The sequence below is a fragment of the Mya arenaria genome, chromosome 8 (assembly GCF_026914265.1).
Source record: "Mya arenaria isolate MELC-2E11 chromosome 8, ASM2691426v1".
Classification (NCBI taxonomy): Eukaryota; Metazoa; Mollusca; class Bivalvia; order Myida; family Myidae; genus Mya; species Mya arenaria.
The window spans coordinates 17676191-17699571 of NC_069129.1; the positions used below are offsets into that span (position 1 = coordinate 17676191).

Here is a 23381-nt window from a genome sequence, read left to right on the forward strand (position 1 = left end):
TTTGACCAAAAATAAGAATTTAAGATTAAAGGGGAGATAATACTTGCATTCTGGGAGTGATAAGATGATATCAGGGTGTGAGTACCCGTGCTATCAACCTTTCTAAAAGCGAGATACTGATGTGTACCGTAGGGTTTGCACCGAATAAGTTCAGTAAGATAAGTTCCGATATTTAAAGAAATCTATCTTTCCTATCACCGAACCGTTTTCAAAGTACCAGTCGAGTTTGAGATAATTCTGAAATCTTAATTGTATCTTGAAACGATAAGATAATCATTTAAATGTGAAAATTATTCAGACAATGAAAAGAGATACTTTAATTGGAAAAGTGTATCGATACTGTAACTTCAAACAAAACATTGTATCACAGGTGTTATAAGCTCCAGAGCGCACAAAAGTCACACAACTTGAATTAATATAATTTTTTGATAATTTTTATCAGTTCCGCTAAGAGAGATCTCACATTCTACAGATCTGATCAGCTCATAGGGGGTGGGCTTCAAAGGGAAAACCACTGATATTACACAAGTCATGAGACCAAAATCACACTGAAAAATGCCAAAAACATATTTTAATGTTGGGTAAGATAAGCAATTTTAATGTATTTACCTGGCTTTTCGGTTTGATTTGTAAACTGATTAAGATGCGTTGTCTGATAAGCCCAGCCTTATCTGTCTGTTTGTGAAAACAAGGTGATTTTCTAATTTCGGTGCAATTTGTACATTTTTAACTGCTGATCGATCATAATGGTGATCTGATGAGGGCTTATGAAATCTTGCTTATGTGGAATTTTCTTTGAAATATATAATTAAATTAAGTATTGCTAGATAAATAACAATCATGAACATAATTTTCACAAATTCAAAACGATGGTCTTTCATCAATCTGTTACAAGAGTGACAATATTTTCGTTTTCAGGTCATAAATTATTTTGAAGATTGGGTATTTGAAATCGTCAAATCACATTATATCAACATCAGTATAATAACAAAATATCATAAAATATATTTCAGATGTTTATCTTTATCAAAACCATCATTTATAATATTTCTTATTATGGAATATTTGTTAGTTTTATGGTCGACTAAAATCTTGACGACAATTAACTAAACCATGATACTTAGTTCACTGGTTTAAAGGTTTACGCTCGATAAGTGAAGTTTCTGAGTGATGGGCGTAGCTTGAGAAATCTCTCACAAATTATGGTATAGATAATTAAAAGAGAATTTTAGGATAATGATACGAAAACTGTCAATTGTACAATAAACATAATTATCAGAATTCAAGATAGAAAATAAGTTTTTTGGTAAGAATTTGCAGAGGATTTTATAAATAGAGAATTAAAGTGTACCTAAATTTATCCTATATCAAAATTGATATTCCAGAATTAAATTTGCTTTTGAGACAAAAACTGTGAACTCACTACTTAAAATACCAAATACCAGAAATATGAGAATACCGGTAATTCGCTAGAGAAGTTTGAACTCTGGACAGGGTTCATAATTTTTAGGAAAAAAATACAGAATTTTCTTATAAAAAGTCATTTCAATTCCTGATAAAGTATTTAATCTTATCTGTTATTCAATGAAAAATAGTCCGTATAATGTGATAGCCTTAGTGTCATTATAGGCGCCAGCATCATCGACATGCAAAAACTTTAATCTCAGCCATAACTCTTCTTCTCTTTATTTTTGAGATATTGGATTGAAACTTGGTACAAATGTTGCCAGAGATCATATGCACTTGTACAGGAAGGCAAATAACTCTGGCTTTTATCATTGTCAAATAATTCCCCTTGATGGTTTGCAAAAGACATGCAAAAACTTCAACTTGATACTAGCCATTGAAGATATTCACATGAAACTTTGTACCCATGTAACTAGTGACAATATGAACATGTGTACCAAGGTCCATAACTCTGGCTGTTGATTGCAGTTCCAGGGCAATGATGGGGAGTTTTCCTTCATCAAGGTCACAGAAGAGACAGGGGCTTGGCTCTCTTTGCTGCGCCCAGCTGATGCTAGCTCCACCCACAACACCTCTGTCTACTTTGAAGGTAAGCATACTATATTTAGAGCCAAGGGGCCATAAATCTCAAGTTTGGGGAGTCAACAAAATTACCATAAATCTCACATCAGGGGAGGCAACAAAATTGCCATAAATCTCAAGTCAGGGGAGGCAACACAATTGCCATAAATCTCAAATCAGGGGAGGCAACAGAATTAAAATAAATCTCAAATCAGGGGAGGCAACAACATTTACATAAATCTCAAATCAGGGGAGGCAACAAAATTGCCATAAATTTCAAGTCAGGGGAGGCAATGAAATTGCCATAAATCTTAAATCAGGGAAGGCAACAAAATTGCCATAAATCTCAAGTCAGGGGAGACAACACAATTGCCATAAATCTCAAGTTTGAGGAGGCAACTCCTGTTTTTTTCTGCTGTGTTGACTGACATGTAAGCTGCTTCTTTTTGTCATGCCTAGATGACTCTAGCTCTGCTTACAGCACAGCACCTCTGTTTATTTTGAAAGTAAGGATACTGGATGAAAGGGACATAATTCTTGAGTAAGGGTAGACAACAGTTACCTCTGACTGTCTTGGCAAAAAGGGGAGACAAGTGTAGATAGCTTACACAAATCTACACTCATGCTTTGTGTTAACTAGAGCAAATTGAATGATTTAAAAGGGTTACACTTGATAGATGTAAACAATTTTAATTGTTATCTTAATGCATTATTAGGTTGAACTCATTTGGCTTTGATGATAAAAAAAATAAAAAAAAAAAAAATATATGGTTTGTGTACCAATCAAAAAAATATTACCTATAATTTTTGTTTTGTTTTGTTTTAACTGTGGAATATGTGGCCAGGTAACTGAAAATCTCATTTATATACATTAAAAAGGCTAATACTTTTATTAAAAGGCTAATACTTTTTTTTAGCTGTACATAAAATTAAAATATGATAGAATTATGTTTGTCAAGAGAATATTTTCACCTGCTATAATATGAGATCATCATGAGATATGTGTTATTATTTTCATTTAAAAGAATAAGTTGAAATATTTTATTATAATTATTTTGAATATTTTAATTTAAGTATGTTATCTGAAAGAAAAAAGCCTATATAGATGAACTTCAATGTTAAATTGACATCTGCCTCCAGTTGCTTGGAGTAGATCTTTAGATATTTAGTACTTAAAGGCATTACGGTCCAATATTATACCGATTAATAGTTCTCTCAAACATCATTTATAATAAACATAATTTGTTTTTAGCTTGAACCTGCAACACAGTCGGCATATCGCTGATCTTACAAGCCTTAGGGTTGATCAAATATCTTCCTTAAAAGCATAAGATAGCATCAAAAAATGGAAAATAATCGAATGAACGCCTGAAAAGGCAAAATGATGGAAATGCCTTGTTTCAGTAAAAGGATTAGTTTTGGTAGACATTAATGGATGGTAATTTACTATAGATTGCCGATAAGGTAGAGATGTGTATCAGCTGTGATGATAGTTTTTTTCTTTAAGCGTCACTGATTTACGAACATTATTTGCTTTTGAACAAAAAATGTTTATGTTGAAATCTTTGTAGTGAATTTCCATGAATATTTGTCAGTGGTAGAAGTGCATGATTTATATTAGTTTAAACTTTATTTATTTTACAACGATTGTGAAGAAAATTACATTAGCTTATGATAAGTCACTCTTTTGACAAGATGTTGCACCAGCCTGTGGCTTTGTGTTTTTTGGGAAACCAGAGCACACCCAAAAAACCCATTTGTCTACCTTGGCGACCACCTTCAAAACTCACCTACGCCCAGGCAAGGAATCGAGCCCAGGGTGGTTCTGCGTCATGACAATTGTCATAGCAGTGTCATGACATTAAACCAATAAATTCCCATAAAATTTAAAATAAAGCATATTCACCAAGGACAATAGAGAATACACCTGTGTAGAGCATTAGCCATCAATTTTGCTATATAATTGTAGATTTTTTCGCTTTGTCTCACGTAATAGGGATGTGAATTGTGATCTGATGGATCCAGGAACACCCCACTTTTGACCCCCCCCCCCCCCAAAAAAAAAATGGTTGCTACTTTATATCCTTAGGATTGACACTCCATTTCGCTTCAAATCTGAAGCTAGGAGAGCCGTCAAAAGGGCTTCTAAAAAGCCAGTTTTGATAGGGCGGCCCCCTTGCTGAAATGGTGTCGGCCCTTCAGCTGATCAATGCTGCTTAGAAAAAGGGGCGAGCATCAGCATCTGCATGTGGTACTATTGTGTTTTTTTCTGATACTAAATCCTTAATATGATTTATAGCCAGATTTTTTTTAAGCAGAAAGATATGGATAAAAGACATTTATGAATTATCTTGTCATATCACATTTATTTCGCATACTGTTCAGCGAACCAATCATTATAACTAGGCTTAGTTTTTACTTGATATGAAATGTGAAATATTTGGAAATTGGTATTAGCTGATGTATTATGTTTCATTCACTTCTGCTCGAGTTACTAAATTTAGGCCTTTAAATCCAACCTCATCACAAAATTTAAATAATACTCTCATAATTTTAGAATTATTCATAAATATCAAAATTCTTCTGTGTTTCGTATCAAAGTTTGAGATCTTTGTTTAGAATTAACAACTGTTTTTGTTGGAAATCTAATCCTACAAGCATTATGTAAAATCAATTTTATCTCAATATGCAAATCATACCGATCACATTCATTCAGAAGCTTGCTGATAAGGTATGATGAATCTAGGTCTTATGAAAGCTTGCCTTGTTGCTTCCACATCATAATAATCTTCAACATTCACAAATAGCTGACGATAATGTCAAACATTGATAAAATCTCATTTTTCCGCTTAAAAAATGAGACATATTATGATATGCTAATTTCGGTTGATATGCAAATAAGGAAAATGAGATGGGATACAATTTAAGCCGATTATTAGAATTTTTTCTTTAGGGATAAAGCCTGGAAAATGTGCTTGATGATGTCACGGCACCAGATTGTCATATTGGATAGATCATTTATTCAACTTTTAACCTTGAACTTGTGTCATCACTGTCATCTTATCCATTACGAAACGTCATGATCACAACTATGATAACATACCATATTCAAGGCCGCCTTGTGAATCTATAGAAACATAACACTTCATTATTACATCCCCCCTACTTGGTGGTTGCGGCTATATAGGAATCACCTTGTCCCATCCCTCAGTCTGTTCGTCCTGAGACATCTAATGAGAAGTCTACTTTTCTCCACAGCTCCATATGTTTTTGAGGTATTGACTTCAAACTTCATGCACATATTGGCAGTGTTGATGAGAAGTGCTGTGCAAAAGAAGCATCCTTTTGTGAAGCATATTTTTAGAGTTTTTGTCCTTATTTCTATATATCGGTAGTAGAACTTGGACCATTAACTGAATTGATGCTTTCTCACTGACATAGGGAATTCAAAGAGCATACATCACACCCAGTGATACCTCATAATACAAAAAGGTGATTTGGTGGGAGTATATATATCACATCCAGTAAAAGCTCTAGTGAAGTCATAACTTTCACATATTAAGATCAAGAATTGAATCCTTTTTAAAAATTTGGGTGATATCGGAGTTGCGAAGCTGGCCGAGTTTGAATTCAGAAGTATTTCTGTGAGTGTTAAATCCTTTTCCCAGTGGAGAATTTTTCCTTATTTTGTACCCAAATCCTGCATATCAAATAATTTTGAATGATTTTTGAGAACCTGCATACCAAGTTGACCAAATTTTGAGTTTCTGCGTACTGCATACCAATGTTTTGTGTCCCTTGTACTCCATAAAAAGCTCTTGAAAACCACGTACCTAAAAAGGTTGGCTTCAATCTCCTTTCTTATGCTGATGAACATTTTAATCGATTTTTTTTTAGTTTGTCAAGCCCCTCTTAAGCAATTTACTTTCCGCCCCAAGCATTTAGGGATGTTCCGATCATGGTACCCGGTACTATATTTTCATTCTATGAAGACCTAACATTTGAATATAAAGAACTATTATATTTCAACTCCTCAGTAATGTATAGTGAGGACCTGAAAATGACTAATTTTTGTCTTAATGATCAGGAATGTGTGTTTAAAATCATCTTTAGATATTTAGCAGATAATAATGAAGACAGATAGGTGTGCATTAATTATAAGCCCCCTGTTAATTTTAATTTATTGATAAGAATATATGATTGGTATTGTGTATGCCTCCGTGCACTATTCTTATGGACCAACCTTGATAGGCCGTTAGTCAACTCATGATTATCATTTTTATCAATCTGTATATTTAACCAATTCATTATCTTTAACAATGTGTTAAGGTCTTAAAGATGTTTATATTTGGAAGATAGGTCTTAAAGTCGTTTTGTCATTTGTCTGTTGTTCCACTGATAATCGCATACACTTTGGTTGCGAAATATTTTATTCTTTATCAAAAATCATTCCTAAATGCAATCATTTAATTTTATCTTTCATGAAATCTAGATTAAACTATTCACACAATATCATGTTTAAATATGAAAAGGCGTCAGTTATGGGAATTTTAATTAGATTTAATGATTGGTCAAGTTTCAGATTTAGCGATTAGAATCACGGCTTAAAAATTCAATACCTGATAAAATCAGAGAATAAGCACAAAGCCGTAATGATGGGACAAATTGATTAATAGGCATCGGTGCTAGGTTCGTATAAGGGAGGATAAGGTATCTTGTCAATTCAGGCTTGCTTTTCCATATTGTTGTTAGTGATAGCTCAGTTTTCATTTGTCATTGGATAAGATTTACAATTGATGATTAACGGTTAAATGAGTGTTTTTTTCTACTGCATTTTCAAGGTATTATAAGCTTTGAGAGAAATGGCAATGACTTTCAACCATTTTTAACACTAAGCTCTATTAAGCCTTTTAAAATAGATATGCCATTTTGAGCATGGTTATCAATTGAAATCACTTTGTTTGCAAACTTATGCATTTAAAGATTCAAAGCTGCACTCTCACTGAGCGACAGTTTTGACATTTTGTTTTAATTTTGTCTCGGAATCTGCTGATTTTGGTATCAATGCTTCAATTCAGACATGCAATATAACTCACAATAAAACAGATCTCAATTGATAGGAAAACTGCCGAAAAATTATATATTCTAACAGCGTTAGTTCGGCTTTTAGCCATAAATGTTAATATGAAACACTGCGATATGATATTTTGTCAGCAGTCCTGTACCACTGATTTCCAGGCTTATTCCAAGACAAAAATAAAAAAAGTTGTCAAAACGGTCATTCTGTGAGAGTGCAGCTTTAAGGTATATCAGAAGTCCTTGTTTCAACTATGCACCAACTTGAAAGGTATAACAGAATGAGCTTCACAGGCAGGTGTTGTATTTTGTTATAATAATAATAATGATTCACAAAAACAATCCTGATAAATAATGACTACTAAACAGAAGCAACAGCAGCAGCTGGAGTAGTAGCAGCAGCAGCAGTAGTGTCATGAGTGAAGGGAATGGAAATATCAGAGCTTGATTGAAATTTATTAAGTTAAGAAGTAATGGATGCCAAACAAAATAAGTTCATGTATGCTTCTTTGCAGGTGGGAGAATTTGGTGTGAGATTGTTGAAGATCTGGACCAAGGGACAGAACTCCTGGCTTGCTTCACAACAGGAGGGGAACAGTCATCTCCCTTGGGCAAGGATAAACAAGAGAAGAGTGAGAACTGTGTTATTCGGGAACCAAGAGTTGCGGCCCCTGCAGTGAAGAAACATGTCTCGAAGTCTGGAATTGGTGTGACGCCCCAGCCAGGTTAGTGTGGAAAGAGTTTGCATTGAAATACAGTGTTTGCACTTTTAACACAAACAGCAATGTTGTTTACATGGAAAACTAGGACATTCTTATGGCATTCTCGTTCACCAGAGCGATGATGTTATGTGTATGTTAGATTGATTATTATCAAATCTCTGATGAATGAGGATACCTCATCGATATGCTGGAACTTTCCATTGACTGACTTCCTTATCAAAGGCCCTTTATGTGGCTTTGTCCAGGAATGGATAAATGTAATTAATAGTTTGATGTTAAATAAGTTTAATGTTAATGATGAAATTTCATTGAAGCCTTACAAAGTGTCACAATTATGATCATGGAACTCGTGTATCATTAGTGAAAACTATGTTAACACTATTTTCATAAGATACAGAAGAAGAGCACTTTGTCTTGAAATATATTACAGAGTGTTATTTTATTTCTAATTTATAAAACTTTTAGATGAGGTGATGCATGTTATTTTTCTCAAATATCTGCTAGATTGTTATTACAATTGTTACTTCTTATTATGTGCCATCTAATACTTCAATGTGTTGCATTATATTGATATGTAAAGCTCAATGTTAATATATGAATTATGTAGAAAAAATTTCCTAACCTGCTATCATTCTTCATTGCAGCCTTGATATACGGGTGCCCATTCTGCAGTGTCCGTTTCTCCAGCCAGCGCACCCTTGAGGCCCACCTCCAATACTACTGCTCGAAGAAGCCGGCAGACTTTGTGAGCCTCCAGGAACTCCAACAGAGGATACAGCAACATGCTGCCCTTGAGCTTCGCCTGCACCAGGCTGCCAAGATGGAGGATGACTCAGGTAGGGATAGATTGGGCATGGAAATGATTTAGCATACACTTTAAGCTCATCTGTTTAAAGAAGAGAGAGGTATTATGATAGTCTTTGTGTTGGCATGGGTGTGCAAAAACTTCAAGATATCCGCATGGGAATTGGTTCGCATGTTGCCTGAGACAATTCCCACATAGCAGGTCCTATAAATCTGGCTTTAATAACTGTTGAGTTGTGCCCCTTGTCTGACTGAAAAACATAGCAGACCAGCGTTGTTGTTGACACAGTTGTTCTCTTGCTGTTGATATTTTTTAAGAACTTAATGCCAAGACACAAAAGGATACCAAGGGGAAACCTATAGAATTTATTTTAATGGGTAACCAGTATATACTGATTTAGAGTAACCATTTTCAGTCCTTATCACAAACTTATAAGTAAATTTAAAAAGATTTTTGTGGTAGCCTGTTTTAATCATGATGCATTTGCTAATTAGACTAAGCATTTTCTTTTGTATTCTAAAGTTATCTTATTCAATTTCCAGGATCCCAGAAAAGTCCAGGACAGGTGTCTCCTCGCGGTGTTAAGCGTTCCAGTGATGGAGACCAAAGTTCTGACTCCGAGACCTCATTGAAAGTGAATTCCCCACAGAGCGAGGTGTACCGCTGCAAGATATGCACATTCTCCACAGACAGACTCTCCACCCTCCACAGACATCAGACCTCTCATAGTATAGACACGGACTCAGGTACAGAGTCAGAGCGTCTCTCAGTATCTCCCGCTTGTGTTGATGAGATGTATTGTAAGGAATGTAAGATCCAGTTCTCATCAGTAAACACTTTCCGAGGCCACAAGGAGTTCTACTGCAGGTTTAATTTGTCTTCAAAGGACAAGAGTTCAGACAGTGAAATGGCCTCACCAGGGGCAAGCAACCACTTGCATACAGCCAGTGAGCTGGCTATGAAACTCCTTAAGTCTCCTCCAGTATCCCCTGAGGCTCAGCTGCTAGCCGCTAAAGGACAGTTACAGGCAGCTCTGTTGGCTTCAAACCCTTTATTGCAATCTCCGTTACTATTACAAGAGCTGCTTGCAAAGTCCCAACAAGAGGAACTTAATAAAGCTCTTGCAAGTGCTCAGCAAGCTACTGCGAGTAAAACTGTTTCCTTGGTTTCTGAAGACCAGCCATTAGATCTGAGTAAACCAGGCAGGAGAGAGTCAGAGGACTCTAAGCCATCTGTTTCCCCTAACAAAGCAGAAACATCATTAAAATCTGAACTAAAAAGTCCCAATGAACAGCTAAGCCCTGCTTCAAAAAGAATTAAATTAAGTGACGAAAAATCAGCTGACGTTCCTGTGTCAGGATCCAAAACTCCTCTCAACATTCCATCTCTCCACCCTTCGATGTTGCTAGGCAACCAGACTGTCCAATTCGTGAACAAGAAACCGATCCCACCTCTACAGTCCGTTAGTAGGTGTGTAGAGTGTAACATCGTGTTTTATAAACACGAGAACTTTCTTATACACAAGGAGCACTATTGTTCAGGAAGGCACGCTAGCAAAGATTCTGCTTCCGATTCCGATAACCAAGAAATTGAGGTAGATGAAACTGAACCTTTGGAAAAACAGGAGGTGGTGTCAAAGGAAAACGTTACTAAGGAACCTGTTTCAAAGCCAGTGGAAACTGAGAGTAAACAAACTGTAAATAATGACATTCGGAAAGATCTGTGTTATAAATATTTCTGCATTCCATGTAAGATCAAATTTAGTTCTGCTGGAACATTGAAAGCCCACAAAGAGTTTTATTGTCCTCATGGGAAAGAAAATGCTTCCGCTGGGGAAAAAGAAGAGTCAGAAAATGGTGGAAATCATTTGAATGGATCCAGTTATCATTGCGAGAACTGTAAAGGTGATTTTAGTTCAGCCCGTCTGCTTAAGCTTCACATCTGTATGGGTGAAATGTCACCTGCCCCTCTTTTACGCTGCTTGTACTGTGACTACGTTACCCAGACTGAAAACAGACTCTCTGAACATATGAAGGTTCATGTCCCGACAAAAGCGTTCAAATGTAACCTTTGTGGATATCGTGGCAACACTGCTCGGGGAATGAGAATGCATGGGAAAGTCCATATGGAAAGTGGGGTGGAATTTACTGATGATAACATGATTGAATTTCAGGAGCCACCTTTAGTTCCAATTCAGAGAAACGGAATGACAGAAAATAAAGGCCCTGTGGATGTTGAAACTGAATTAATTAGAATGAAAAATGAACCCTACAAGAGAAGGCGGTCAAGAAAATCATTTGAAAAGTCTGAAAACATGGTTCCATTCTTAGGGCAGAATTTGATGACTCAGATCTGTGCAGCCTGTGGTCAGACATTTACAAATGTAAGTGACTTTGTTATCCATCTCAGAATGCATGAAATAGCAGCTCTAGAAGCAATGAAAAATTTGAAAAGTTTAAGATGTGAGCACTGTTCGGAGTATGTAGCAGAATCGCTGACAGCTTTGTTAGTTCATATGCAAACAAAACACCCTGAACAATTTCCTGGAACAAGCAGACGTGAGCAGAACAGTCCCACAGAAAATGAAAGTTCAAGGTCACATGACAGTCATGTTCCAAGTGACAGGTCAAGGTCATGCTCAGTGGAGAGTTCAAAAACTACAAACTCTATGTCTAGTCAGGATAATAAACTGTTGAGTGACCCCTCGCATGGAGACAGTGCACACAATATAACTCCAGGATATGTTGAGGTTAAAGTTGAGAAGGAGTCCAGTGATTCAGAATCTGAAATCAATAAACATTCTCCGGTTGCTAGGGAAACAAGATCTCCAGTGGAAAACGATCTGCCAACCAAAACAAAAACTCTACGAGATGACAGTCCCATAAATGAAAGATTAAGATCTGAGAGGAAAGACTCTGCTTCAGGACACTCTAAGAAACAGCAATTGTCAAACAACCATGAATCAAGCCAGTCACCTGGACCAGAGATGTCTCCAGAAAGTGCTGTGAAGGTTGAACCCAAATCCCCTTCCAGTCAAAATATCAGCAAAAGTGACAGAAATAGAGACTCTGATTCCCCTGCAAGTGACATTCTTAAACAAGAATCCAAGCTGTCCACTAAACTTACCTCCCCAGACCCGAAGACTCGATACTTAATGAACATAAAGCAGGAGCAAATGTCCCCTCCCGCAGCTCCTGTGACTCCTAAAAAGTCCCCGCCACCTACTAGTCCAAGAACCCCAGTAGTGTCCCCAAAAATCAGCGTACCGCATTCCCCAAAACTGCAGAACCTGCCTCTGTTGTACAACCACCCGGCAATGTTGGCCCCCTTCCATTTCCCTACTGGGATTCCTCTGGCCCTTATTCCTCCAGCGGGCCTCCAGATGAGTCCCCCCGCCCCTGTGAGCCCCATCGAGAAACCAGGCAGAAAGTACTGTAAACATTGTGATATAAACTTTACCTACTTGTCATCATTCCTAACACACAAGAAATACTACTGTAGTGCAAGAAACACAAATGATGGGGGAGAGAGTCCAACTGCTACTGCTTAATTATGCTGAGTTTAGTGTTATGTAACCTTTTTTGTGCTTAAATAAAAGACCACTTTCTTCACGATTCTTACAACAGCTAGTTGTATTTAGTTTAAGTTTTACAGCATGCTTTTTCATAAAAACATGCATTTTGTTAATTGATATAAGAAATATTTTCTTTCGAGAAACATGTTGTTGTTTTTTTATTTTGCTCTTTGGCAAACAGTTGTGGGCTATTGATCAAATATATTTTTTTCGTAGACTGAAGGATACAAAGAATGTTTTTTTCATTCATAGTTATTTATGATCATATTAATTCTTAAAAATATTCTTGTATAGCTTTTATAGTGCTCTTTGAAGACAAGTGTTTCCGATACATTGTAATTTGTGATATAATTTTTTGATAGAAAGTTGTGCCATATTGTGTTTCTGCTATATCCTGATATAAATTATTCCTAAAGGCTAAAGACAACCTGACTATACAGCAAATAGTTTGAAGATTTTTTTTCATTTTTCCTTTTGCTCCATAATGTAATGAATGAATAATATACTTTTTTTAAAGAAATTATTAAAAATACTTCCAGAATTTGGCAAAGTTTTTCTTTACCCATACTTACATGTACAAATCTATACGCAAAAAATTATCATCATTTTGCATTGTTATAAGTATTTACTTTCATGAAAAACAGTAATTAAATTTTTGATTTAGTGTCTCAGTGATTTTTTATGAATTGATTTAGAGTTTCAGCAAAAAAACTTCAACAAAACTAAATTAAACCATTCAGGTCAATTTATGCTAGATTATGCCTTGTGCTATTGTTCATTCCATGTCATAAAAAAATGATACTTTTTTATTTTTCTATGACAGCTTTATCAGTTTTGACTTGTGCACACTGTTTTAATGGAAAAAGAAAATATTTTTCCTGTGATGTTTGGGCCACACCAAATTGAAGTTTTGTTCGACGGATTTCTCTCACAATTTATTAAGAAAATGCAAAGAAATATGAAAACACACTCTTGTAAAAAATGTTGCATCGAACAATGGGAAAAATGTGTTATAATAATTATATCTTTAAAATCTCCCAGAAAACTGATACAGGCGTATAAAAATGAATACTCCATTGAGTATTTGCTGTAACAATTACACTAAGAAGAGAGAATAAAGTTATGATTATTGAGAATTATCATTCTAAATAATAACTTATGCATAAAAATGGTTAAGCTTTCTCCCTTCCTGTTTATAAACAAAATCGGAAAAATGTATTTTTATTTTTACTATTTTTCTCCATTTTTTTTACAGCTAAATTTGTAGGACATAAAAAATTGGTGTGGCCCTTAGTTAACTAAACCTTCATCATTTTTTGTTGAGAGCCAAAACTGTTCATTGTTTCATTCTGTAGTAAATTGATTTTCACATTATCAGTAATCATTAAGTTGCCGCAGGGTCAAATTATCAACGAAAAAACAACAATGTATCGTAAGATTATGAATTTCCGTTAAATACCAAGCGCCTATTAGAAATATAATTAAATTTTTTACCTTGAAAATCTTAATAACCATAGAGGGTTTGTTCCAGCCAAATAATTTCTTTCAAAATATATCTCATTATTAACAAGAATAAAGAGTTATAATAAATTTACAATATGCTCATTGGTAAGATGGCCCTAACACGTATTCAACACATTGATCAGCAACAATTTAAATCTTATTGATATGGTACAATTAATACCATTTAGAATAATTTTATAACTGATCTGATATTTTTGCTTTCTATTCAGCTATGTATAGTAGGGCATTATGTTTTTATTTGAATCCGTTACTTTTCTAAATTTTGATCATATAAGTCTCAAAATAAAAAATTTCATATGTGCCATATGCCGAACATTTCAGAATGTTTGCCGTAATAGGTTGAATATAATTATCCTATTCAACTTTACTTTATTAATGTATTATAATTCTGTTTGTAGCTTTTAATGTTTTGTTTCACTTTTGTCTGTAATTCAGCATTGCATTGTGTTCTAATTTATTTACATTCTATGGTTTATGTCGACAGTCATGTACGTTTTTAGTTTTAGCTTGTAAAATAGAGGAGGTATTGTTATAGCCTTGGTGCCATTGTCATCAGCCTTTTCATCAGAGTGGTCAGTTTGCAAAAACATTCAGTAACCATGGTCATGGCCGTGGCGCCATTGTCATCGGCTTTTTCATCAGAGTCGTCAGTTTGCAAAACATTAAGTAACCATGGTCATAGCCATGGCGCCATTGTCATTGGCTTTTTCATCAGAGTCGTCAGTTTGCAAAACATTAATAACCATGGTCATAGCCATGGCGCCATTGTCTTCGGCTTATTATCGAAGTGGTCAGTGGGCAAAAACATTAAACATGGTCTTAGCCTTGGCAACATGGCCGTCGGCGCCTTCAATGGCAACTTCAGTGTGCAAAAAGATTAACCATGACCATAACTCAAAAGCTTTTCAAGATGTTCAAAAAAAACTTGCAACATGTTTTCCGAGACATTACACAAAATTTCCTTTAGGCCCATAATGCCAGCTTAAATATTTGTTGAGTTATTCCCCATTTTTAGCAAAACAATAGACAAGCGTTCGCGTTAGCTTGACGGCGCTCTTGATTTTTTCTGTTTTCACCAGTCACATTTGTGTATTTTTAAAATAATGCATGTTTTTCTGTTTTTTTTAATGATTTTAGTCATACTGCTAGTTCAGGTCTTTGAAAATGAATATGAAAATGATATTTTCTAAAAGTATCAAAGTGTCAATTCTTACATGTTTTCTGTGTTATAATTTCTGTATAGTTTTGTTTGTAGTAAATAGATTACTAGCATCAGCATTCTTACTTCCAGGTAGTAAAAGAAATTCATAGTTATTAACAATTATCAACATCATGTTCAGTCAGGCACTTCTATCTAGTCCGCACAGTCAAAATGTCTGCATTAAACCATAATCATGCTGCGTTGTAACAGACATACACATGATTGCTATTTAAATATGTCGATGCTGACTTAACCTCTGTTTAGTTTTGTACACACTTTTCTCTAGTCTTTCGTGCAATTGGCAGTTCATACACTTTCCCGGTGCGTAACTTCAGGGGAGCAATGGAGACATTTGATGTCCATACCAAAAAATGACCCTCTACCTAAGATTATGATTAAAAAAATGGTCTGCATGGTCCTGAAATAAAGTTATATCTTTAAAGATTATATGTTGAATAAAAAATATGTGGACACATTTCTAAAACAATAGAAACTTAGTAACACCAAAATAATCTCAAAAAAAATGCTGCATGTTTTTCACCATAGTTCATCTGGAATTACGCCCCTTGCTATTTCTGTACTATGTATACCAGAGTTATCTTCCATTTTGAGGAAGCGTTGTTGTTATGTATTCAGTCCAAGTCAGCAAATGTTGTATCATGTCTATTATTATTATTATACCTATGATTTTGTTCTGATTTTATAAAAAAATAAACATATAATTATTCTAATTGTTTCTTTTCTTTCCACTAAAACAGTGGTAAAATTAATAAATTACGACAGAAAGATGGCTTGCAAGTGTGATGTCTGTTGTTGTTGGTAATTTTGCTTTGAGATAAAAAAAAGTTGAGGCATTGCAATGGCCTTGGCGTTGTTGTTATCATCATGCAAGTTTTGCATCTTTGCAATGACTGAGAGTCCTACATTGATCAAAGAATCTAGAAAGAAAGGAAGATGGTAAAATACCAATTGGTATATTAACTCTACACACGCACATTTAACAAGTCAAGAAATAAAGAAGCAAATTCATAATTTAGACTCGTGCTTATCAATCAGAGCCATTGACCAACTTTTCCTTTGTTTCAAGTAAGTAATTTAACTGACAGCACTTTAAGCGCTTTTTTTTTTTTTTAAAACTGGTTGCCAGGTCGGGTAGAACGCTTGTATCCAGAGAAGCCTCCCAGTGAATTGAATTGCAATATATCGCACAGCTAAGCAAAATAAAGAGAGTATTAAGAAACCTGCATAAAATTAATTACTAAAATACGGTGGCAATATACACATGACTAATTGTAGTAAAACCCATGACTTACTTAATAATGGTCAGTTATCCCCCTTAGTAATCTGGAAACAAGAGGCCAACAAGGGCCTATGCTCTACTGGCATGACTTTTTTGGTAATATACTGAACTCACATACAAAGGGAAGCAATCAGTAAACCATGTTTAACAAAGGACAAAGGGAAACAACCAATACAATAATACACAACACTCCATATAAAGATGTCTACTTTAACATTTAGTATTTTTGCTAGGGATGCAGAAGCTAGCAAAAAGGCCTTTCAAGCATTTCAAGGCCTATATTCAAGTCGTGCATGGGCAAATCTGGCTGATTTAAGTAAAGACCAGAGCTCTCATGAATATCTAACTACTGTTATTTACTGACCATAACCAATTTGCTAAGCAAGTTTAAAGACTAAACAATATATTATTCAAAAGTAATCAATTGGAAATGACAGGGTTAAACCTACAATGCTGATAACATGCAAGTATTCCTCATGCCGGCTGTGCTTCGCTGGTGATTCAAAAACAGTGGACTTAAACAAATCTGTTGTTTGCTCCAAATTAAAAAAACAAATTATTTTTTTGTCATTTTATTGACATGTATCACAAATGAACAATGATGTAAAAGATCGCAAAAATAAACATAACAAAATTTTAAAATAATAACAACAAGTCATATTATACACAGAAGTTATCGCATGTAACAATAAACATTTGTGAGAAAGAACTGAAGTGTCAAATTATCTTTTAAAGTGATTCTTTTTTCAGTGTTAGGCAGTATATTTATACAACACACATACTTATATCATTAGTGTATACATGTAATATAAAATAATAGATGTAATTATGTATATTGACATACATTATTAATCCACTAGAAAAACTCCTAAAACTGAAAAACGATTACAGCAACTCTATGGCAATGTTTCTGTACATAGTTAACTTTTTGTTTGTTTTTTGTCCTTAATTGCAAGCAACATGAGACTTTACACTATTCCGTCAAAACAGAGGCAATGTCAATGGAATGATCAAAATATCATTCTTAAGCATGCAGTCCAGATCAGAAAATCCAACCTAAGTATTGGTATAAGCCACAAATGAAGTCTTGATGACAATTGGATTTAGTGGTAAGAGTACAGCTTGCTCTTGTCATGATCCTTGCCTTTTGCCTTCTCATGAGTTCGCCAGTTGTGCACCTTTGCCTCGCAACACCTGCAAAAAGACAGGAAAAACACTTTGATATTGTTGAAATTATCAACTACATGTGTCCAGTTGACCACAGCAAACGTTAGTGCACCCACTTCTCACCAAGTTGTTTTGATTCGATTTTCGGCCTGGTCATATGTGAATTTAGTTTGTTGTCACATTTTCTCTGGCTACTCCAGTTACCTCCACAACATAACTTAAGAACCCTGTCTCATGCAACATCATGCTTATGGGAGCATCATGGCATTACTGTAATCAATATAACTTTCCTCACAATCATTGTAAAATAAATGTTTACTGTACACTTACTACATCTGCATGTACGCATAACACAACTAAAAGATTTAGTGACCTAGCCTAGTTCCACAGAATTGCAATCTTACAGAGTAGAATGTACGTTCAATGTAATGGGATGCACTTATTGTAAAATGCAATTGGTGGGATCAAACCAATGACCATTGACACAGTTGAGCACTCTACATGTGCTATGATGCTATAAAGCAAAACTAAATTCAGAGACAGTGGCACTATAATTATATGATACACATAAAGAGCATTTCATGTAGTTTCATGGAATGTTTGTTCGGATTTAAATTTTACTGTTTGTTTGAAAACTGCTTATTCCAAAGGACATGTGATTTAAGTCTGCCATACCCTGTCGATTTGTGTTGTGTGTAATGGTCAGCCGCAGTGTCCACAAACTGGTCACAGCATGACCATCTGTGGTCACCCGTCATTTCATCTTCCGCTGAAAAGAGGAGATAAATTTCTCTTATTGAATGAATTCCCAGGTACTCATCAGTAAATAACAAGAGCCCCACAGAGTGGACACATGCTCGTCTTTTGTTGTTTTACAGTCAAACGAGACAAAACTCTACAATGATTAAGTCAGTTATGTCCCTTGCTACACATATACTGGAACATGTGTTCCAAGTTTCATGTAAATATGTTCAACAACAGCCAACAACACAACAAAAACACATAATTTTCTAAACAAAAGAATATATAATATTAAATTAATTCATAAAGGCATATTTCAAATAATTGCCATCATATTAATAGGGTTATGCAATAATATTAATAAATCAAAATATTGTGCTACAAAACAGACACAATTTGTATCAATATGCAAAGACGGAATATCAATATTGTGCTACAAAACAGACACAATTTGTATCAATATGCAAAGACGGAATATCAATATTGTGCTACAAAACAGACACAATTTGTATCAATATGCAAAGACGGAATATCAATATTGCGCTACAAAACAGACACAATTTGTATCAATATGCAAAGACGGAATATCAATATTGTGCTACAGAACAGAAACAATTTGTATCAATATGCAAAGACGGAATATCAATATTGTGCTACAGAACAGACACAATTTGTATCAATATGCAAAGACGGAATATCAATATTGTGCTACAGAACAGAAGCAATATACATATTGATACCCATTGACAGAATATCAATATCTGTCTTTCTTCATTTATCTGGTATCGTTAATGCATTTTAATAACTCTTGACAAACAGATTCGTCCACAAGTTTTTAAATGTGAAAAAATAATCATATTTCACTTGTATAATAATGCATTTGAATTTACTTGTAGTTTTGGTATTGCTTATGATAAACACACCAAGTTAGTCAAAGACATTTAATTATCATTTTAATCATTATCATCAGGTGTTAAACAAGAAAGGAGATGGTCAAGAGAGAAATCATTATGATGAAAATAAGCATATATGATATTTTTAAAATGATTCAATACCTTTTTCCAACATTACCCATCCCTACCTATAACACTAAAGTTTCATTGCAATAGATGATAATGGTTTGTTTCTGTTTAAGAGACATGTAGCTATTCATTTCCCTGAATGAGCACATAAACAAGTATTTCATGCGTGCACACTTATTTTTCGAATATTTGACTAGAAATTATACATTTTCTAGTCAAATGAATATGTCTGTACGTTCTTACCTTTATAGCCGGCATGGTATTTACAGGTGGTTGTGTCATGCAGTCCGGGGAACGGCTTGTAACAATGGAGACAGTGACCGCCGTCTAACACTGTTGTGGTCGGCCTTGTGTTGTGACTACCTTTTCCTTTGCCCTTGCTGAAGAACAACAATAATGTAAAGTTATACAAAAAATTTTTTATATTTGCACGGATGAGTGTTTATGAAATCAGTTGGAAGTTTTATTAAATTCCCTATTTGTAGGCAGCAAGCCTACAGGGAACTGTATGTTGGTTCCAGGCCGATTTTGGACAGCCAATCGCCCATATTCACAATCTTGACAAACTTGCAAAACTTATTATTGAAGTACTTGGGGTTTACCTATTAGTTTATAATCATTTGTTTTATTATTAAGTTTCCTCAAGTTAATGGATACTTTGATTAACCTTTTACTTTTTACTTTAATCAGGACTTTTGGCTACTGAGCTTGTTTCTGTGGTTTTTCATATAAACATTACGAACATTGCGAATCAAAACTATCAACAGTATAATTATAATGATTATTAGTTGCAAATCATCCATAGGTGTATTACCAATTAAACCATAAATACAGTACCTGTTCTTGGCCGACTTGTGAGCCTTCAAAACAAAGTCATCTTCCTTCAATTCCTTTGAATTTTCAACTACAAAAAAAAATACCAGCAAGTCATCACACAATGAAATACTATGTACCCTTCATAAAAGTCTATGCCAATGTATTTAACATTTGATGGGTTTAAAATTTATTTATTATAGAATCTTATTTTAATTAAAATCCATTTCTAGATTCAGAGTAGAAACATGGGTCCACATTCGGTATACATATCCAGTAAAAAAAATCATCTTAATATGTGTGGGTAATGCACACAATTGACAAGAGTAGAAAAATGTTGGAAAATGGACAACGTGATGTGCAAAAGACAATGGGATATCACCATAGGCACTTTTTGGTGAGCTCAATTTATTAAGAGATGTATATTTGTTTCTGATAAAAGTTAACTATGACAATGTATTTAAGTAAACACTGTACCGAGATCCCTGTATACATGATCCTTTTGTTCAGCTACTATACGATTCAAGGCTTTTTGCTTCTTCTTTTCTGACATTGCTCTAATTTTTACCTGAAAATACAAAAGTAACAATGAAGTTGCTAGTCAAATATGCCAGGTGGCCACAGTAAGAACTAGTTTTTTCGATTGAAATTGCAATATTTTGTCATACATGTCACTAAATCTCAAATGCATACGTACTTAATCAGTATGGTAAATTATGTAATATAACTAATGATTAAACATATTTTCTTTAATTGACAACACTATGTAAGTATTTCCCTATGAAGTTCTTTCCTTTCTGTTTACCGGTAGTTATTTATTCAGAGACACACATCCTTTCTCTATGGAAATTGCAATTTGCTACAAATATCATCAGAACATTGTCAAGGTAACCATGTGTTCCAATGTATGTGAATATCTTTAGCAATTTTCTTATCATAGTTATTAGCATAATTAACTTAGGTTACAACAATACTTACTCAATATGTTTTTCTTAAAGCAGCAAGCTAAAAACTCTATAACGTTAACCAAACTAAACAAGCTATATATGAAACAACCACCTACTTCTCTGAGATCATCCATTTCTTTCTGCACCTTGCAAGCACTTGCTTCAAGCAGGGAGTGGAGGCAAGATACGTCCTCCAGATTACCCCAAACTTTTAATACAGTGCTTTGCTTATTTGCAGCCATATTTACAGAATTAACCTGTGCCTGAAACTCAATGTAAGTGTCCTTTTTTCTTGCAAACTGGTGCAAGCCACTTCCAATCTCCTTTTCAAGCTTTTTCATGTTTCCTGGATATATTGACAGAGTTATTTCAGTTGAATCAAGTTTCTTCATTTTCTTTATCCTTTTCTGTTTTATGATTTCCTTCTGTTGTTCTGTAAGCTTTTTCTTCTTGTTAACTTCTCTCTGAATCTCTCGTTCAGAAATGGATTTATTGGAGCAGATATTCTGTCTGAACAAGAGTGACCAATCATTCTGCTGCGCTTGAACAAGTACCTTCATCAACATGAAACGACTGTGATCAGTAGGACTAGCTGACTCAATTGCATCGCAGAGAAAACTGTGTGACGCGGGATGAAACGAACCCGAATCTTCGGCAAGGAGATTCAATGTGTCTTGGCTTCTGGATTTCACATCACTAAACTCTTTTTCACTTGGAGATGAAGCTGGAATACATTTATTATGTTAATTGTCATTCAGATTTTAGTACATACATGTTTTGGCCAAAGGTTCATTTATGAAAGAATTGCACCATATTAGGCAATACAATTCCTTGCAATTCAAATAAATTTGGTTTTCCAACCTTTCTTAGAAGAGGATTCTTCACAATCAAAAAGATAATTATTGTTTCCTAATTTTTAGTCATTTTTTAATCCAAAAACAATTAAAAAATAATGATAATAAATCAATCTATTAAATGATTGTTTGTGATGATATTATACTCATGTTTGTTTCTTAACGTATGTCAATCTTCCATTATTTTTTAAATAAATACTTGAAGCATTTATGTGCTCAAATATTCATAACTGAATTTTAGCCAGGCCCATTCCCAATTTTTGCTTAAAAACAGGAATTTAGTTTATAGAACAAAACCTCTAAGACTCTAATCAAACTTCATTTTGTTATAAGATATCAAAAACTGGTTGAAAATTACTTAATTGTAATATAATAGGATATAGTCAAGAACAATACATACATTTGTTTTTCCTACAAGCGCACACGGCCATGGCAAGCCGGTGCGCATGTTTCCGTGGTAACCATTTTGCTTTTTGTAGATCATGCTGCATATGATCAAACATGTCCCGATCATCGTGAAACAGACACCCAGACATTCTCAGTTCCTGAAATGGATTTGAAAATTTACATTTATTTACTTTTTCATATTTAACTAATTTTAATATTTAAATTTATAATTTTAATAAAATCTTCCAATGTCCTTTTTACAATAATTGATACACCCTCATAATATCTTAAATGCATTATAATGAAATGCACAAAATAAGTCATATCCAGTGAAAATGGGTCTTGTTGTCTGTTGACTATCGAAATTATGTCTCTATATAATGCACCAGTCAATTGTAACCACGGCCCCCCAGGTCCGGGGAATAGCGGGGACTTTGACTTTCGGTCCAGCCAAGCCCGGGCAAAGTTTCCGCCCTGCGGGGACGAACTGCTCGTGAAACCCCCGCCAAATGCCCCCTCACCCAAGGGACTCAAGATAAGGCCCATTCCCCGCTATATTTGGCGTAAAGACAAAACTACCGCATTCACCCGGCACTGCGGGGCCACCTGAAAGATAAAAACATGGCCCATTTCCCCGGCATACCCCCGGACCTGGGGGGCCGTGGTTACAATTGACTAGAGCATAATGGTGCCAAAATATTGTTGTTTGCATGTGCGTTTTTGTATTACTATTATCACCAATATTTAAGTGAACATTTAATACAAAACGCCTTAACTGATTTAAAATTTTTATTGACATGCATACATAATAACTTTTTATGTGACATCATTAATGAATAGAGTTGTAAATTGTGTGCGTTATTTAAATAGTGATGATTTTTACCCAATCAATCTTCAGATCTTTTATCTTTATCTTATAATATAATAGGGTTATAAGTACTGCTTTATGATTGAGTAGGACTTATTTAACTTGAGTGATTCTTCACGGAAATTTGAAAAATGCACTAGAATTGAATATGACATCCAGATCTAAACAAAATAGTAATAACCCTTATACTTCAGATATTACTCTTTTAATCACTTAAAATACACATTATTACATAATAAATTTTTAATTTGTTTTATGACATCATTTGAACAATGCGCATTATGTTTTTATTGTACTTATAATAATCTAGTATTGTTATATTTTTACTAAATTAGTATAAAGACATAAGTTA

The 23381-nt window shown here is 34.6% G+C and overlaps 2 protein-coding genes across 5 annotated transcripts in view; one reads left to right on the top strand and one right to left on the bottom strand.

Annotated features, from left to right (window-relative positions):
• Nucleotides 1–15645, top strand: part of LOC128243076 (zinc finger protein ZFPM1-like) — a 46034-nt gene extending 30389 nt beyond the window's left edge. For all 4 annotated transcript variants that reach the window (XM_052960583.1, XM_052960585.1, XM_052960584.1 and 1 more), the window contains exons 3-6: nucleotides 1936–2056; nucleotides 7620–7829; nucleotides 8471–8662; nucleotides 9174–15645. In XM_052960583.1, the coding sequence (XP_052816543.1) occupies nucleotides 1936–2056; nucleotides 7620–7829; nucleotides 8471–8662; nucleotides 9174–12181 (3531 nt within the window). In that variant the 3' untranslated portion in view covers nucleotides 12182–15645. The remainder of the gene's footprint in view (nucleotides 1–1935; nucleotides 2057–7619; nucleotides 7830–8470; nucleotides 8663–9173) is intronic.
• A 1151-nt stretch (nucleotides 15646–16796) lies between these two features.
• On the bottom strand, nucleotides 16797–22442 carry LOC128244018 (uncharacterized). Its single transcript, XM_052962036.1, has 8 exons — nucleotides 22437–22442; nucleotides 22175–22319; nucleotides 21037–21644; nucleotides 20451–20541; nucleotides 19998–20064; nucleotides 19404–19540; nucleotides 18073–18166; nucleotides 16797–17424 (listed from the first exon to the last, which is right to left on the bottom strand). The coding sequence occupies exons 1-8, from the start codon at nucleotides 22440–22442 to the stop codon at nucleotides 17334–17336; spliced, it is 1239 nt and encodes a 412-aa protein (XP_052817996.1). The 3' UTR covers nucleotides 16797–17333.
• Nucleotides 22443–23381: the final 939 nt, after the last annotated feature.